Genomic DNA, 19540 nt, shown 5'->3' with positions numbered 1-19540 from the left:
TGGCATTTTGGTTATTGGATGTAAGGTCCCCCCCATGAGAGATGCCCGGGTCGCCCGCCTGACCAAGCCCACACTCGCTGGGATTCCAAGAATCAGAGGCCTCCGGGAAGACAGATGGCAGGAGGCCTGCACGTTGGCTCCTGGGCCCCCAGATAGATCAAGTGGCGCCGCGCAAGCAGCTGGAAGGCACCCACAGAGAGAAATCGAGCACCATGCTCAGAAAGCTCCACACCATCTTTCACTCCGGCCCGCAGAGGAAGGCGGAGGTGGCGGAGAGCCCTTACTACGACTGCGCCAGCCCCGCGGTGAGGCTGATCCGCAGCAGCTCCATGTACGTGGTCGGGGACCACGGGGAGAAGTTCAGCGAGTCCTTAAAGAAATACAAAAGCGCCAGCAGTATGGACACCAGCCTGTACTACCTGCAGCAGGAGGGGGACCGGGCGTGGATGTACTCGCGCACTCAGGACTGCCTTCAGTACTTACAGGAGCTGCTGGCATTGCGCAAAAAGTACCTGAGCAGCCTCAGTGACCTGAAGCCCAGCCGCGCCCCGGGCATCTCCTCCACCTCCTCGAAATCCTCTAGGGGAGGAAAGAAGTCCGCCTCCAAAGAAATAAAGGTAAGTGCCGCCGCCGAGAAGTACAGTTGACGTGAGCGCTTTTCCGAGAGCCTCTGACGCGGGTTGCAGCCCTGGATCATACACGCGCAGCTTAATTAATCTGCGCCTTCTGGCTGGCAGCTCCGTCCACCTCAGACACTCTCCATTGCCATCTCGCCAGCCTGGGAAGGATGGCTGGTCCCATGCTGAGTTTTCACGCGGAGACCACGGGAAGGAGCAGCTTCCGACATCCACATAGCAGCCTGTGGGGAGGACTCGGGCTTGGTGTCAGACAGACGGTTTGCAGGGCACATCTGTCACTTCCTGCCCACTTCCTGGGTGAGAGAATGCTTGTATGACATTTGAGTGACAGCACATGACTTCCCAACAAGTTTTTGTTATTTTTATTATTACAGTCACATCTAAAAATCACAGTGAAAAGTGAACATTTGCAGGATTTGCTCTGTCTGTTCCGTGAGCCTGAGTATTGGGGGGACTCGGGCACAGCCTCAGAGAGAGTCTGTGAGTCGAAGGAGATTGAATGACAACTTTGCTGGGCACTGGAGGCTTCCAGCCCAGGCAGACCAAGCAGGAAATGAGTGAAAGAAAGAACTTGCCTTTATCTCATACTTGTTACAGTGTTTGTACACATTACCTTTTCTTGAGATAATTCCAATAATGAATAATGCCAGAAGGGAAGGGGGGAGAAAGTCCCTCTGTATCGCAGAAGAGCAAGCTGAGGCTCTTCTGATTTTGCTAAGATCCCCAACTCACTGTTACTTATTCCTTTGTTTCCTCAATTTAAAAAAAAAAAGAAGTTTGAAGCTATTTTTAAATTGCCATCAATTGTTCTCCTGATGGCTGGGCTCCAAGGTGTTCAGAGCAGGCCTGTGTGGCCCAGCAATGCCCCCCTCCCCCGAGTGTCCTGCACGCCTGCAAGTCCCATTTACACTGAGTGACCTACTGGCCTGTTATCAGATCTCTAGGGCTTGGCCTCACCCAACTGGTTTCAACTGTCTGCATTTTATCCCAGGCGGGAGCAGTTTAAATAACCATTTGAACTCCAGAAGTAGGGCAGGGTTGGGGCCCATACAAAGTGTCTTACTCTTAGGTTCCAGTACTGCCCCTGTGGCCAACCAGCTGTGGATTTGCGGGCCAGCCCCCCTCCACTTTGGGGCCACCTCTGATGACAGAGGGGGTTGCCGTGATTTCTGGACCTCCAGCTTGAGCATCCTGGGGTTCTTAGTTCTGGTTAGATTCCCACCAGGCACTACATTTTCCTGCAGAATGGAGTCCTTTCTTGGTAGAACCTAGCACTCTTCCTCCCAGCTCCATTCCTAGTTCAGCATCTGAAGGCAGAGGGAGGGGCTAGACATAGAACACCAGTTCTGGCCCCGTAGGGATGGCTGTGAAGAGGCCCCAGGCATGATGCAGTGTAGGGACTTCCTCAGGAGATGTCTCTTACCATGGTGTAACCAGGAGAGAGGTTTTATGTTTGTTTGCTCTTATTTGAAGTATAGTTGATTTACAATATTGTGTTTGTTTCAGGTATACACTATAGTGATTCGGTATTTTTGCAGACTATATCCCATTATAGGTTATCACGAGATAATAGGTATAATTCCCTGTGCTACACAGTAAATCCTTGTTGCTTATCCATTTTATGTATAGTAGTCTGTCCCTCCCATCTTCCCTCTCCGCTTTGGTAACCATAAATTTGTTTTCTATATCTGTATTTTTCCATTTAGCATATACATACATTTGTATTATTTTTTAGATTCCACATATAAGTGACAGCATATAGTATTTGTCTTTCTTTGTCTGATTTATTTCACTAAGTGTGGTATTCTCTAGGAGAAAAAGGACCCCTCCTGCACCATTGGTAGGAATGTAAGTTGGTGCAGCCACTGTGGAAAACAGTATGGAGGTTCCTAAAAAAAACTAAAAATAGAACTACCATATGATGCAACAGGCCGACTCCTGGGCATATATCTGAAAAACCCGAAAACACTAATTTGAAAAGATACACGCACACCATTGTTCATAGCAGCATTATTTACAATAGCCAAGACATGGAAGCAACCTAAGTGTCCATCAACAGATGAGTGGATAAAGAAGATGTGAGATATATATATAATGGAATATTACTCAGCCATAAAAAAGAATGAAATACTGCCATTTGCAACAATGTGGATGGACCTAGAAAATATTATGCTTAGTGAAATAAGTCAGGAAAGAGTTTTAAAATGGCTTTGGAGTTAGTCAGATCAAGGCCTGAATTTTAGGTCTGTATTTAGCAGCCGTGTGCCTTTGTCAGGTTAAGTTTCTCTCTCTGGGCCTCTATTTCTGGAGCATACAAACGGAAATAAGAATATACCTTGTGAGGAGGAAGCAAGATCTGGCCTGTGACAGGACCTGGCATATACTAGGGAGTCCAGTGTTCACTGCTCTGAAATGTATGGTGCAGGAGGTGTATAGGAGCCTGGAGACAAGCTGCTCTCCTTCCCTATTGCTCCCAAAGAAAGAGCTGTCTGCTGGGCGTGCCTGAGAAACGGTGGGCGCGGTCTCCGTGGCTAGCAAGGTGGCCTTCCTGGCTCTCTGTGCATGGCAGGGGCAGGGGATCCGGAAAGGCCCTTCCTTCAGAAATGTCATCAACTTCCTGCATTGGTAGAAAATACTTCTGAAAATACTTGTCTCCCCCAAATCCTATATTTAAGTCCTAACACTCGGTACTCAGAAAGTGACTTTATTTGTTTTTTTAAAGTTGCAGCGAGCGGGGGCTACTCTTCATTGCGGTGCGCGAGCTTCTCATTGTGGTGGTTTCTCTTGTTGCGGAGCACAGGCTCTAGGTGCGTGGGCTTCAGTAATTGTGGCACACGGGCTCACTAGTTGTGGCTCGCGGGTTCTAGAGCGCAGGCTCAGTAGTTGTGGTGCACGGGCTTGGTTGCTCTGTGGCATGTGGGATCTTCCCGGACCAGGGCTCCAACCTGTGTCCCTTGCATTGGCAGGTGGATTCCCAACCACTGTGCCACCAGGGAAGCCCTATATAAATTTCTTTTAAAGAAAAATGTGTAACGCTGGACACCTTTCAAATGGTTAAGTGCCAGACAATAATCAGAGTTCTTTACATCAGAGCTTTCTCTGAGCTTTTCCAAATGATCATTTATATAAACTCATAACAATTCATCCAAAAGTCTATTAAGCCCTAATTAATATATTTTTAGAACACTTTTTGAAAGTATTTTAGTAGAACACTAGAAAATGAATTCCTTAAGAGGTCATGGAGGCTCTAAAAACACTTCATTTAGGAATCAGGAGAGTGTTTTTATAAAAGGTTTGACAATGAGCTTTTATTTCTTAAAATATAATATCCTCTTGTAAAATACTCATAAAAAATTTTAAATTTACCATTTGAACCATTTTTTCAATGGTAATGTCAGTGTACAATTCACTGACATTAAGGACAGTGTTGTGTAGCCTACTACATCCATTCCCAGAACTTTTTCATCATCCTAGACAGAAAACAGTGGCTCCCCATTTCCCCTTCTCCCAACTTCTGGAAACCTGTATTCTACTTTCTGTCTCTATGAATTTGCCTATTCTAGGAACCTCATATAATTGGAATCATACTGTATCTGTCGTACTGTGACTGGTTTCTTTCTCTTAGCATAATGTTTTCAAGGTTCATCCGTGTTGTGGCCTGTGTCAGAACTTCCTTCCTTTTTACGGTCCACGAGCTTGGGTTTTGATGGGACGTGAGGAGGAAAAGCTTGAGATTATGCTCTGACTTTGCCCGGAGTGCTCCTCAGCATTTGGGGTCCTCACTGAGGATAGCTCCCCATGGTTTTAAAGCCAGATGAACAGGTAAACAGCCAGCATCCCTCTGTGAGAACTGGGCCACCTAAGTGGACCTGGGTGGACCACAGTGTCTGTGCTGCCAGAGAGGCAGTTAGGGGTTGGCTGCAGTGCCCCAAGGAACTCTCCCCAGAAGATGTGAGCTGACATTTTCCAAAGCCAGGGTTCCTGGTCACCCACCACAGCCAGAAGAAATTTCATTAATTCACCTGTGAATCATATGGTTCTGAGCAGCTTCGATCCCCGATATGTCTGCCTGGATGAACCAGCTGCAAAATGCACACCCCTCCCAGCACCAACCCCCCCCACCCTACTCCAACTAAAGAAATTCACCTGCTACAAGAATGCTTTAAACAGAACTAGTGGAATTATGGAGAATGCCTGCCAAAAGTGACTGATTTTTGTTTCAAGTAGTTTTGTTCTGATAATAGTTAACTTTCAGAATCAATTTTCTATCATTGGCCATTCAATCCTGGTTCATGAAATAAGACCAAGTCAACAGCAAATAGATTTTTTTTCTCCTCTGTGGTAGAAAGATCTGAAACCAATTCATCTAAAAAGATTCCAAATCATCCATATATAAATTGCATATGCAGTGGGAAGAAGGTTCTGAACCTGTTCCATACCACTGGGATTTATTTTTCAGATCTGTTGGGGGGGACTCTCTGCAAACACAGTGATATTAAAGTGCAGGTTTCCTGTGAGCATCAGTTACTGGAGGTCTCTATCACTTGGCCTGTATCTGGTTGGCAGAGTTGAAGGGCAGTGAACATTCAATATGAGCTGCAAAGACTATTCTATTATGCTTGGCAGCGCTCTCCAGAAGATGGCAGACAGTAAAATAATCATTGAGAACAGAGCACCCAATCCCTGCAGCCCCTCTCAGTCAGACCACAAGACAGGTAATTATATTCCCCAATCTACCTCCCAGACATGTGCCATTTGCTCAGCCTAGAAATAGTACAGTACTTCGGCTTCCGTTTTTCCTCTCTACCACACCCCGCCCACCTGGCTAACTTCTTGTCTTTTAAGAGAGCAGAGAAAGCACTGCCCCAGGAAGCCATTTCTCATGTCCACAATCTAATGCAGTGGATGTCCCCCCCTCTCTGGGTCTGACCCTTATGTCAGCACTCAGCACCCAGCAGTCAGCATACAGCACCGTAATTGTCTGTTCATTTGCTGTGTCTGCTACTGGCCGTGTGCTCATTGAGTGGGGCCACCATGTCTTATTTCTCTTTTTATCTCCAACCTCTAGTGCAGCTCCAGGCATATAGTAGATGGTCAATAAACTAATAACCCGAGAAGCTCCAATTGTAATTTAAGAATGGAACTTTACAAAATTTGATGGAAGACCTGGAAAAGTAATAGGTCTGTGGTTTTCAGTGAGTGGAAAATTATCTTGTTTTTTATGGAGTAGAATATAATTTGGGGATATTCATATGGAATGATCCTAACAGTTAAAACATCCCACATGTAATGGATCAGAGTTTACCATCAAAAAGACACTTTTTTATGTAAACATTTGTTTCCAATTATTAAGTTATATTTGCTCATTAAATGAAATTTATAAAACACTGAAAAGTGTAAGGAAGAAAATAAAAATGATCTAGAATCCTATCTCCTATCATCCAGAGACAATCACTATAAAATACTTAAGTATATTTTCTTTCAATCATTTATTTCTTGCATAGTTGCAGATACGTATATTAGGGCTTCCAGGTAAAATAAAGGATGCCTATTTAAATTTGGATTTCAGATAAATGATGGATTTTTGTAGTATAATTATGTCCATATAATATTTGGTATCTATTTATACTAAAGATTTATTCACTGTTTATATAAAATGGAAATTTAACTGCCATTCTATATTTTTATTTGCTAAATTTGGCAACCCTAAAGTGTGTATATGTATAAATTTACTAAATTTGGCTCATACCATATGCTTTTTTATAATTTATATTGTGTGTTCTTTTCTATCTCATTAACTAGTTTTTGAAAACTGAAAGTATTAATGGCAAAAAATTTAACAACTCACATTCTTTAAACAATTGTTAAACATTATAAATAAATTCATCTTACTCTGTCTTTAAGGCATTTTTTAGCAGTGATTCCTAAAAGTGTGATTAATGGGCCAAAGGTGAAAGGCCATTCATTTTTAAAGATTCTTCTACATATTGTTTTCCAGAAATATTTTATAATTTACACTTTTATCAACAGTGAGATAGAAAGCCCTTATTGCATTTTATCAGCACCAAGTAGTGTCATTAATTTTTAAAGTTTACTGATAATAATAGATTAACTGCATTGTTTTATGTACTTTTTTTTGGATTATTACTTAAGCAAAGAATGACCCTTTTATCAAACCAATGTGTACTTCTTGTTTAATGGATTGCCCATTCATGTCTTTATACATTTTTTGGCTCTACTAAATATTTTTATTTATTTATTTGGACTCATATTAAGGATGTGAGTACACTGTCTGCCATATGTCTTAAAAACATTTTCTCAAAGCTATGTATCTTTTAATTTTACTTAAGAGTACAATTTTATCATTACAAATACTATTGATTTTTATTCAGTCAAATATGTTGACTGTTGTCGTTGATACGTCTTTGCTTCGCGCTTAGAAAGTCCTTCTATGGCTCAAGGTCAGTTGTATATTTGCCATTTTTCTCCTTTTTTTATAGTTCCATTTTAAAAAACCCAACCCTCTTATCTATTCAGCAGTTTATTTTTACATGTAGTGGGATGTGAGAATCCAACTTGAAATTTTCCCAAATAGCAAAGTTTCAACACCATTTATGGACAAATCCACCCCTCCTCTCGTTGGATTGTGATGTTTCACGTATCGGGCGTGAAGATTTTTATACTATGTTTCAAGCATATTAATTCAGTTCTATTAGTTAGGCTTCGAACAGTTTGATAAGTGTGAGCAAAAAACCTTCACTTAGTGTTGAACTAAAGTGAAATGGTCATTTAGGTGACATTTAAGGGGAGGAGTTACCAGGTCCTAGCAAAGGAAACAATGGCCTTCAGATTATAAAGCGGGAGAAAAAAGACTAAGCCTCAGACTGTGAGTCTGAAACCTCTAATACCAAAGACAAAAGACGTGCAGCTACGATTCCAAAATGATTGTAATGTTTAGCTATGAGAGGTAATTCCCAAGTTTAGTTATACTACAGCGTGTGACAAACCTCGTCCTTTCTTTTTATCTCTTTGGGCTGATTTTCTCAGCTCTATTGTCTATATCACTATTTTTTTCCTTCAGCTCTGACAAGTCTACCATTAGCGTATCTATTGAAAATTTGGATGTGGGTATGTGTACATATGTATTTAAATTTCAGCGATTATACCTTTTCCCAAGTTATTTGCATCTCAGATTTACAGTTCTCATTTCTTAAGCTCCTATTCTTTTATCACAAACCCCTATTCAATGATGGGTACACATTTCCTTAGGTGAGGTAATATAAAAGGGATAAGATGGGACTTACCTGGTGGTCCAGTGGCTAAGACTCTGCACTCCCAATGCAGGGGGCCCAGGTTCAATCCCTGATCAGGGAACTAGATCCCGCATGCATGCCGCAACTAAGAAGTCCACATGCCACAAAGAAGATCCCACGTGCCACAACTAAGACCTGGCACAGCCAAAAAAAATGGATAAGTTATTACTTTGGACTTGATCTTGAATAGCCATTTCAAGGATGGCAGAAGGAAAGAGGATGTATTAGAGCTTTTAAGGTTTATGCTGAAAAGCTTCTTTTGAGGACATTAAATTGCTTGTGGATAAATTTGAGCTGTTTTGCATTTCATTTCACCCAGCTGAATGATCCAAGGGAAAATGATCTCTCCAATCCAGACCAGTCCCACGTTTGATCCTGGAAATTTCATCACAATGAACTGACATTTTGATTTCCAGGTACGATTAGCTCAAAACAGTATTATAAGACTCCATAAACATAAGGAGTACGGAGTTCTCAAAATTTGCTAAGTTAAATCCAGAAGTATACATTAGCAACATGCAAACTGGTTGGAGAATATAAACTTATGATAATGGCATGTATATAGCATACATTCATTCATTCAACAAATTACTCCATGTCAGGCATTGAAATAGGTGTTCCACATTCATAGATGGAAAGACAGTCCGCCTGCCCTGATGCAGCCCGTAATCTGAGGCTGCAACTCTCAGCATCACTGCCTGAACCACACTGGTGTGCTGGAAGAGAAACAGGTAGAATTACAACAAGAATGTTGGAAGTTGGGTATATCCGACAACTTGTCTCATGTAGGTAGTGGCTGGCAGTGAGCGTCTATCCAAAGACAGTCTTACCTGTGAGTGCTATTTGCCAAAGCTATTTCATAGACGAGGTTAAGGATCACGGGTCTAGTGTGGGGCTCTGAGGGTATAGTACAACGTTGCTGTCCACACAAGGCAGAATATGAGCCTAGAAAAGATGTGTGTGGGTCTGTCTGCTGCAATGAGTGAAAGCTTCGGAAAGGAGGTGCCATGTGAGTTGGCCCTCCGAAGAGGTGGTGGGGAGTGGTGCCAGGAGGAGGAGGGAAGGAGGCTAGATGGTCCTCTTGACATTGGCTGGGTTTAGAATGTCCCCCTACCCTAACCTCTGACAAAATACTTCTGTTTACAACTGGAAGTTCATTTTGTAGCATCCAGATCTCTTGCAGACAAATACTGACAGATCCCAGAAGAAAGTGAACAGATTGGAGAAGCCCAAGTACCCCAAGGGCAGGTGAAACCAGGCAGGATGGGAGGTGATACGAAAGGCAGAAAAATAAACTGCCTTGGGGGACTCAAAAATTAAAATGAGAAATACGGTGGAGTTTGGTTTGGAAAGATGCAAGTGTTCTATCCGGGGAAAGTAATCCAAGACCCAGGCCTGTTGTGAGGGGGTGGGACGGGGAGGCTTGGAAAATGATAACCTTAAGGCCACTGAAGGTTAAAGGGGAGTCGGCAATGCAGTACAGATGGCTTTCAGAGAAAGCGCCTTCCCCTGGGGCTGCGGAAGGGCTGCTGGCGAAGGAACATGAGCCCTGCGAAACCCAGGTCTGAGCAGGTGCCACAGGAAGCAGCCTGCATTACACGCAGCCTTTCCAAAGTAGTTCAGTTCTGGGCTAGGAAAAAGTCAAGATCGGCGGCGGGGCGGGCGGTGGCGGGGCGAGACACTCCACTTTTATTTAGAGTTCTGAGTTCAGAGAGGGAGAACTATTTGGGTCTCACCCAGGGGTGTTGATGACTGACGTCCCATTTTGTGCAACCCCTTCTTTGTAAAGTAGATTTTCTGTGCTGTTAGCCTGAGCCCTGAACCCTGAGCCTCAGTTGTGCAGCTCTTGTGCTAGTTGTCTTGGCTGGAGACCAAGAGAAGGTCGTAGTAGAGGCCAGAAAGGCCCATGGAAGCTGCGGGAAAGGCAGGAAAAGCCAGAATCAGTCTGAGTTTAAACTAGGACTTGAAAAGGTCCAGGGAGCCTGGACTTGTAGATTAGCCTTGGTGGCACCAAACCAGGCTTGTTTGCCTGATTCACAGCAAGCCCGAACGCTGAGATGCCGAGATTTGCAGCAAAGAGAGGGTTTATTCACAAGGCAGCCAAACAAGGAGGCAGGAGAACAAATTCAAATCCACCTCCTGGAAGGCAAGGGGCTCAGGTATCTATGCCATAAAGAAGCCGGGCGGTCTGGGGTGTGGGGAACTATAACTAGCCTACAGGCCTCTGCACGTCCAAAAATGGAGGCACCTAGCACCATCTGAGGGTGGAGTTCTCAGCCCTCTGATGTCAAAATGTCACCGAGCAGACTCGCGCATGCCCGGTTGGAGGGTTGGTAGTCCTTTCCAGCCTTAACTGGCTCAGCTCCAACTAGACACAGGTGATGCCAAGTTTCTGGAAAACAACTCGGGCAAACACCTTGTTTAGGCTCCATGCTTCTTGGAGGACAGGCAAGTCTTGTAGCAACAATTAAAACAACCTTGATGCGGGAAGACAGGTTACAGGTGAAATGGATTTAACTGACGATTACCCACAGTTTCATTGGTACTCAGATAAATCATCACGAAATTCATTTGGAGACATTTAAAAGTATACTTTAGGACTTCCCTGGTGGCGCAGTGGTTGAGAGTCCGCCTACCGATGCAGGGGACACAGGTTCGTGCCCCGGTCGGAGAAAATCCCATATGCCGTGGAGCGGCTGGGCCCGTGAGCCATGGCCGCTGAGCCTACGCGTCCGGAGCCTGTGCTCCGCAATGGAAGAGGCCACAACAGTGAGATACCCGCCTACCGCAAAAAAAAAAAAAAAAAATATATATATATACTTTATAAAGTACAATAGATTTGTTAACCAAATCTTACTTAACTGACCTGCCAGATCACTTGATGCTTACCGTTCTGTCTGTAAAACGATGTGAATATTTAGTTAGAAGCCTATACTAGGGTATTATTGGCGAAGTGCAAGATGATGTATGTGTAAGCACTAATTGTAACAGCAAAAGATTTCAAACAACCCGAAGCTCTAACAATAGGGGACTGTAGTTCATTCCTACAGTGTGTCTGTGTTGTGGAGAACTGTGCAGCTATTCAAAGGGAAGAGGAGAATCTCTACTGCTGTGAAGTTATTCTTAGCATACACCAAGTGAAGAAAGCAATTCACAGGGGGATATTGTATGCTACCTTTTGTTTTTTTAAAGAGTGGGTTAATACACATTTGCTTGTGTTTTCAAAAAGAAATGATGGAGAGAGAAACAAACAACTTGATGTCTAGTTAAAATGAAGACTAGCAGAGATGAATACCAAACATTACACCCAGATTGCAAACAAAACAGCATGAATACAAGCAGAGGAAACCGCCCTCCCCCCCAAGCCAGGAGGTGATTTAGGTCACGTTTGGGGACTGGGTGGGAAAGGTAGGTGCATGCCTATGAGTGGGATGCCCTCATACCTGTAGCTAGTAAGGGGATGGGGCAGGGAGGGTGGGACCCCTTTACCTGGTCTCTATGTGCTGAGCAATGGGAAATACACAGGGACATAAGGGTCCGGGCCCTGTAATCCAGGCGCTTTGTCCTCTTTCTTCATTGACCTGTGTCCTATCCCCTTGGGTCCTGTCCCTTGTGTCGTTGTCTTCATGGAGACACTCCTGTCTGCTCTTGCAAATTCAGGGCATAAGACTGGTATTTAAGGTTTTCATCCTAAACCAGACCCCGAGGCGGGAGCACGGCCCCTCTTGCTGCCTTCCCTGTGCCTGGATCCTTAGAGAGCAGAGGGTCTCAATTGCTCTGCACTAGAATCACCTGGTTATCTAAATTAATTGATCTGGGAAAGGGCCAGTGTAGAGATTTTTTAAGAGCATCCATTGAGGGTCCAACCTCCAGCTGGGATTGGGCTGCACTGTGAGAACTGCCCGGATAGAGATGAGGGGGGAGTCATAACCATTCATAACCATCATCACCCCCAACTGGGTCCTCAGACTCCTTCAAGGGGTGGTGCTTTCATTTGCAGGGAAGGAAGGCAGAGCTAAGGAAGGAAGGAAAGCAATTGTTTATTCATTTTCATTTATGTTCCTCCCTCAGTCCGTGAAGGGCTTGGGCGAAACTGATGATGGTAATTGAGGCAAGTTGGGGAAAGCTCTCTTTGGGGATGAGACTTGGTCACACAGGTACACAGGGGTCAGCCACAAATAATGTCACCATGTCTCACTCTCCAGCCACACCAGGATCCAAAAGCTCTTTTAACAGAAACAAGCTTTATAACGGTGATAATGTACTGAATGGTCCAGCAGAGCCCCGGATGTGAGGCCCCAAAGAGCAGACTCTTAAGTGCTGGCCAAGGAGCTTATCTGTCAGTGTCTGTGTGTGTGCTCAGGCAGGCAATCACTGCTAAGCACAGCAGAGAGGGTGAGCTGTGTGGGAGTGTTGAGTCCCCAAGCTTGAAATTTTACAAACAAGAAACATGTTTGAATATTTGGAATAACCAAGGAAATGTGCAGTTGAAAGGGTCTTTGTCCGTTAGTTTTTTTTTTTTTGATCACTTTTATTTATTTATTTATCTATTTACGGCTGTGTTGGGTCTTCGTTTCTGTGCGAGGGCTTTCTCTAGTTGTGGCAAGTGGGGGCCGCTCTTCATCGCAGTCCGCGGGCCTCTCACTGTCGTGGCCTCTCTTGCTGCGGAGCACAGGCTCCGGACGCGCAGGCTCAGTAGTTGTGGCTCACAGGCCTAGTTGCTCCACAGCATGTGGGATCTTCCCAGACCAGGGCTCGAACCCGTGTCCCCTGCATTGGCAGGCAGACTCCCAACCACTACGCCACCAGGGAAGCCCCTGTGCATTAGTTTTGATGGACAGAGAGTACAGTGGCTGAGGTGGTGATGTATACGCTGGTAATTTATTTTTTTATTTTGTAAATATTATCCTTGGAGGATAATTCTTGAGGAGATTGGAGATATTCACAAGAGGCCACAGTCAAGGGCTTGTGTTAACCTAACTACTGACAGTGTGCTCATTGCTCTTTTCTTAGCCTTTAATAGTTAAGACACCAAAGTTGACTCTCTTTTAAGCCTTTTAATAAATGAAAGCAATTGATCCAGGCTGCTCTGAGCTTCTGGCCAATGTCGACTTCCTGTGGACACTGAGGAATGAACAGCTTAGATGACATTGTAGGGTGACCCAGAGGGAAAAGAATATGGTGCCCCTGAGCAAGGTTGAGACTCTTGCGTTCAGCCAAACACTGATGGCAGTTGCTACTAGGGACTTGGTGATATCCCTTCCATGTGGAGATGGATTTTGAGATGGGAAAACCTACAGACCTTGCATTTCTATTAAATAATAGTCAACCTTCCTTTGGGGCTCAGTCCAGATCATGTGGTTTTCTCGATTCTTTGTTTCTCTCTCTTCCACTTCACAAAAAATTCTCTAAAATAATATGTGCTATCGTAGAATTAGATTAGGTACTGAGGACCTTGGAGCCTGGAGGAGGGAAACAGCCCAGAAGATGGTGGTCTTCCTGGAGAAAGAGCTGTCTCAGCCACATCTTGATGGTTGGATAGGAGTTGGCCAGATAAGGCATTCAAGGCAGAGGGACAGCAAGAGAAAACACAGGGAGGATAAAAGCGTATGGACCTGACTCCAGATATGAGTCTTCCTGTTATCTGCCTGCGGGAAGGATGCTGGTGGCCCAGCCTTCTGTGCTCATATAGACTTTCAACCAGCCCCTCAGTTTTTCATTCCAACCCTTGGTGTGCCTGGTGTTGCCAAGTCTGGAGCATTTCTGGTTCCAAGGGTCAAACTGTCTCCCTTCTGAGGTGCTTCATCCACCCATGGTTCTCTGGGAGGGCGGTCCCTCTGCCCTGTTACATCAATTCCCCTGCTTCAACTGCTTTCCATTTGGCAGGAGCTCTTGGAAATCTCTCTCTCACTGATGACCTCTCTCTTGTTCTCTTTGACACTGAGTTTCAACTTTCCCCCCACCCACTTTCATTTTAATGGGCTCTTTGAAGGGGGTGAGATAACTACATGTGAATAGTTTTCCACTTTTAACAGAAAAGGTTCAGTGTATGTTGTGGCTCTCCAAGTTTTTTCTCCAAGAATGCTCCTTACAAATATAAAAGGAAAAAATCCTCTATTTAAAAATGTTTCCTGGGGCTTCCCTGGTGGCGCAGTGGTTGAGAGTCCGCTTGCCGATGCAGGGAACACGGGTTCGTGCCCCGGTCCAGGAAGATCCCACACGCCACGGAGCGGCTGGGCTCGTGAGCCATGGCCGCTGAGCCTGCGCGTCCGGAGCCTGTGCTCCGCAACGGGAGAGGCCACAGCAGTGAGAGGCCCGCGTACCGCAAAAAAAAAAAAATGTTTCCTGGGAATTCCCTGGTGGTCCAGTGGTTAGGACTCTGTGCTTCCACTGCTGGGGGCACGGGTTCGCTCCCTGGTCCGGGGAACTGAGATCCTGCAAGCCGCATGGCTTCCTAGTGGTACAAATGTTTCCTAGTGGTACAAAATGCATGCATTTTACCAAAATCTTATGCATATATAAAGATGTCATCCTTTAGTTTCCTAACATGCAAATCTGTAATTAGATCACTTTCATTTTTAATACCATCCCACTTTCAAAGTGCACACAAAAAATAAAGGAACTCTACATTTGGTCCAAATAGCCCAGGTTAACGCATATTGTCTTTCCTTTTTCTCCCTGAGTTCTCTTATTTCCTAAATTCTTCAGGGAGCTTTTTTGAGTTCACATGCTGATCCTGTGCCCACATCATGAGTTCTCCATTGAAGTCCACCATGGTGCTGGAACTTCCGTGATGCTGGTCGCTGGTGACTGACTGTGGGCTGTTGTGAAGAGAATGATGGTGATGATGGTGATGGTGATGCTAACATCATGAAGAATGAGTCAGGACAGAACCTGGAACCTAGTTAGGCTTTCTGTAGATTTTTTAAAAAACTACTTTAAAGATGTTACGGAAAAACCTGAACAAACTTTTTGGCCAACCCAATATTATTCCTTACACTGTTCAAACAGTCACACCAATTTGTCTTCAACTTATTCCATGATTGAACCGAAATTTGGCCACTTTAGGTACTGAAAACTCTTCTGGAGTATTTTATTTTCAACATATCTCGTCCCCTCTTTCCTGCTGTGAGCATCTCATCGCCTACCTAAGGAACTGTACAATCTCCTAATTGGGTTTATCAGCAGGCAACAGGCCGAAGAAAGACAAATTATTTTGCCTAATGGTCAATAACAGTCCCTGACCAAGATAGAGGCAGATCTACCCACCCTTTCACTCCCCCTCCTGGAGATAATCCGAAATCCACTGACCTACAGCAAGTGTGGATCTGGAGTATCTACCTTCCTTTCAAGGGCACTTATTCAAATTTACCTGCAAATTCATAACTTCACATTGGTTTAGTTTCAGTAACATGTGGTCCTTTTCCATGTCACTTGTGTGTGGGCGCCCCAAGGCTGGCTCAGGCAGCTCTGCTTTCTCCTCTCTGCCCTTCATCTCTAGCAGAAAGCAACGCCCAAGAAGCACCCGCAGTTCAGCGCGGATGTGGCGGAGGCCATCGCCTTCTTTGACTCCATCATGGCAGAGCTGGATACGGAGAAGCGGCCGCGGGCTGCTGAGTTTGACCCGCAGAACGAAGACGTGGACTTCGATGGTGAGTGCCATCCCGGTGGCAGGAGGTGGGTGGAGTGGGGGTCTCTGGAGTGGGCTTTCTTTGATTAAATGGAAACTCACATCTGCAAGCCAAAGCCTGGCCCTGAGCCTGCTCTACTCCTTGGGGCCCTGGCTTTCGTCGTCGCTGCTGCCGCTGCTGCCACTCCAGGCTACCCCTTAAATCCTCAGGCTGTATTTGGACAAAAACTCCTTCCCTGTGGTCCATTTTCCACAGCAGAGATGGGGTGGAATTTTGTAAGGCTCCAGGAGGGAAAGCAATAGGGCAACAATTAAAGAAAGGGATGAGTTGGAGAGTTGTTAAATGGGTATAGAGTTACAGTTGTTTTTTTTTAAAACAGCTGTTGTGATTTTTAAATTTAATGTAATTTAACTAATTTAATTTTTTACTGAAATATAGTTGATTTACAATGTTGTATTAATTTCTGCTGTACGTCAAAGTGATTCAGTTATACATATGTATACATTCTTTTTATATTCTTTTCTATTTGTTTTATCTCACGTTATTGAATATAGTTCCGTGTGCTATACAGTAGGACCTTGTTTATCCATTCTATATGTAGTAGTTTTCATCTGCTAACCCCAAACTCCTAATCCATCCCTCCCCCACTCCATCCCGCTTGGCAACCACAAGTCTGTTTAGAGTTTCAGTTCTGCAAGATGAAAACGTTCTGGAGATCTGTCACATAATGATGTGAATATACTCAACACTACTGAACTGTACACCACAAGATGGCAACATGGTAAATTCTATGTTATGTGTCTTTTACCAGAATTGAGAAAAGAAGAAGAAAAGGGAATAGACAAATTATATTTAAAAATTGGGCTTGTGACCCTACCTGAGCTAACTTGGCTCTGGGCAGCCCTGTCTGCTGGACCCGACTCTGACCCTTCACCTACTTTGTCACCCCTCTCCACCCCTCCCCCCAGCATTCCCCCTGTGGCCCTCATGGGCCACCACTCTGCGAGGATGTGTAGACAGGAGAGGGCCGGGGTGCTTGCTCAAGCCCAGTCTGGATTGTTGGAGAGGGAGTGAGGTGAAGGCCGAGGGTGGTGCTTTTCTCCTTGCCAAGGTGTATCACTGGCTGTCTCCTGATGGAGAGCAAATAACAACCACATTCATGAGTTGAGCCCACTTTTAAATTCCATTACTCAACTGTCAGTTTCTTTCATCGTCGACTTGCCCCTCATGGTGTATTAATGATGATTTAATTTAGCGGTTACTGGCCCCTGGTTATTGAGGCAACAGCTTTTGGTACCAATACTAAATAATTTTTAATACTAAATATTAAATATTTTATTTAATGCTCAAAGATTACATTCTTGTGGTGTGTTTGTTGTTTTTCTAGCCCTGATGGACATGTATCTGTGAGATTTCTGTTCTCACTGAGGTCTGTGGAGTTTCATGGAAGGGGATTCCCACTCCCCAAGCTCACTGTACCCTGCAGGGTAACTGGTCTGCCCCCCTCTCCCACTGCAGCCCCTGACAAGCAACAGCCCTCTCTTTCAGAGTCAGGCCTGGGAAATCCAGACATTGGTGAAAGGACAATGAAATCTACTGAGGACGCAAGTGTCACCTTCACAGTTATAATTTTTTAATGGAAATGACTTCATGTTTTTTCTCTGATAGCCACAGTAACATATGTTCACAATAAATCAAATGAATCAAACAATACACCAAAGTATAAAGAAGAAAGTAAAGAATTTGACCTGTAATTCTACCACCTAGAGTTAATAATCATTGTTAACATTTTGGTGTACATCCTTTCAAAAAGGCTTTAAACACACACAGACTCACTTTATTACTCTTTTTAAACAAAAACAAGATCTCTGTGCTATTTTTCATCCACTCTTTTCACTTAACAATTTACAATACATCATGGGCATCTTTCCAAGTCAGTAAACGTAGGTCTATGTGCTTGTCTTTAATGGACACACGCTAGTGCATTGTCTCCCCAAACGATAACTGCAGAGTTGAATCATCCCCTTTGCTTGGCTCTCCGGGCCTTCCTAAGAATTTCGTTTTACGTATGTATGTATTGTGGGTTCTTAGCTGGATTTGTCCTCTCCGTGGCCTTCTGCTCCCCTCCGCATGGTGAGTCCTCCTTTCCCGGGGGCCCTGCTTCTCTCTTCCAGTGGCCACCAGCTCCCGGGAGCACAGCCTGCACTCCAACTGGATCCTGCGGGTGCCCCGCCGATGCTCTGAGGACATCGCTGGGCACACGACAGCCGGCCAGTTCCGGAGGAGCACGGAGCGCAGGACCTTCGGCACTCAGAGGAGACTCGAAAGGCACCCCATTTATTTGCCCAAGGCTGTGGAAGGGGCCTTCAGCACGTTGAAATTTAAGCCCAAAGCCTGCAAAAAAGAGTGAGTGCTCAGATCACATAGCATAACCAAGATGCTCTCATGTGCACCAGACTCTTGGCTTGCTTCTTAGGTGCCCTGAACCCCCATCTTACATGGAAAAATCATTCTTTTGTGTTATGGGGGGAGGGAGGTCTTAGTTTAAAACATTTTTTGATAGTCTTATATTCACATTCTAGCTTGGTTCACCACTGTCCCCACCCCTAACTGTACCTTGAGCTCTGGACCTGCCTCTCCCTTTCCGGCCCACTTAGCCCTCATGCTCTGTCCATCCTCTTTCACTCTTTCCCCCAAGTGCCACTGACACACTGGGTGCTGCAGATTTTTAATGAGACTTTGGGGTTGAGGAGGGCATAGCACCATGAGGGAAGCAACACTGAACCAATTAGATGGCCCTGCTCTAGAAAGGCATTGCCAGGCTCGGATGGAGAACATCTCGCTGACTGGGCCCCACCTGGCCCTCCTGCCACCATCTCTTGGCCTCTCTCCCAAGACGAGTTGCCACCTCTAACCCCCAAATCCCCATGACTTACTCCTTCAGAGAAGTATGTGCGCTCCTGATCTGGCCACCCTAGGCCATGCTGCAGGGAGCTCACCTCTCACAACAGAAGGGCCTGTCTTGGCTTGTCAACCTGTCTTCCTCTGTTTCTACAAGAGCCATCCAACTCTGATGGGTTCAGGGCTTTTCTAAATGGCATTTTCCTCCCATAAGAATGGACTATGTACTGGACATATTAAAACCAGGACTCAACCCTCATCACCCATCCTCCCCCTCCAAGGCCATGTTGAGGTCCAGCTGAGGTCCACCCACAGCCCCCATGATGATACTGCTTTGTCCTCCACAAGGCCCAGAACTAGGGGAGCGTCTGATGGGCTCCGTCAGGATGGCAAATCAGAGCGTCCATTCTCCGTGTGGCCAGCCAAGCCAGACTTAAACCCTTTACCTCATTCCTCCCTTCCAGCCTGGTGAGCTCCAGACAGATCGTCTTCAACTTCTCGGGGGACGACACAGACTGGGACGCAGAGCTCTTTGCACTGGAGCCCCTGGCGTCCCCGGGGGAGGACCACTACGAGACAGAGAACCCCAGAGGGCAGTGGCTGCTTCGGGAGAGACTCTGGGAACGAACAGTGCCCTGACTGCCTCAGCCCTGCAGCCTGGCTCAGGCTGGGTTCCCCCGAAGGCGTCTGCTTTCACTGCAGAAGGAGGTGTCTGGTAGAGTTAAAAATGGAAATTGTCACAAAGTCAGGCCCAGGAGCACACTGCCTGCCGGTGCCCATCCAGTGCCAAACATACCCGTGGCCTCCTGGAGGGCCTGCCTTAGGGGCCTTCTGGAGCCTGGCTTTCCCAGCACGGGCGGGTTGGCTGGTCATTACAGCCCTACTGGTCTTCAAGAGCAGAAGGAATGGAAGGTCCAGGCTCACTTCCGGCCTCCTCTGGCCTGTCCCTGGCTCTCCATGCATCTGTCCAGGTGGCTGCGAGCGTCCCACTTGGTACAGGAAACCACGAAATTTGCCCATCATGGATCTCTGGGCCAAAGTTTTCAAAGAGGCAGTT

The 19540-nt window shown here is 45.5% G+C and overlaps 1 protein-coding gene across 1 annotated transcript; it reads left to right on the top strand.

The window, feature by feature from the left end:
* The first annotated feature begins 212 nt into the window (after window positions 1-212).
* On the top strand, window positions 213-19122 carry CUNH13orf42 (chromosome unknown C13orf42 homolog). The gene is made up of 4 exons (XM_029209996.1): window positions 213-617; window positions 15456-15603; window positions 17757-17988; window positions 18948-19122. The coding sequence occupies exons 1-4, from the start codon at window positions 213-215 to the stop codon at window positions 19120-19122; spliced, it is 960 nt and encodes a 319-aa protein (XP_029065829.1).
* Window positions 19123-19540: the final 418 nt, after the last annotated feature.

This window comes from Monodon monoceros, unplaced genomic scaffold (assembly GCF_005190385.1).
Source record: "Monodon monoceros isolate NGI ecotype Baffin Bay Population unplaced genomic scaffold, NGI_Narwhal_1 Super_Scaffold_8, whole genome shotgun sequence".
NCBI lineage: Eukaryota > Metazoa > Chordata > Mammalia > Artiodactyla > Monodontidae > Monodon > Monodon monoceros.
This window is presented reverse-complemented; position numbering and strand designations above follow the sequence as displayed.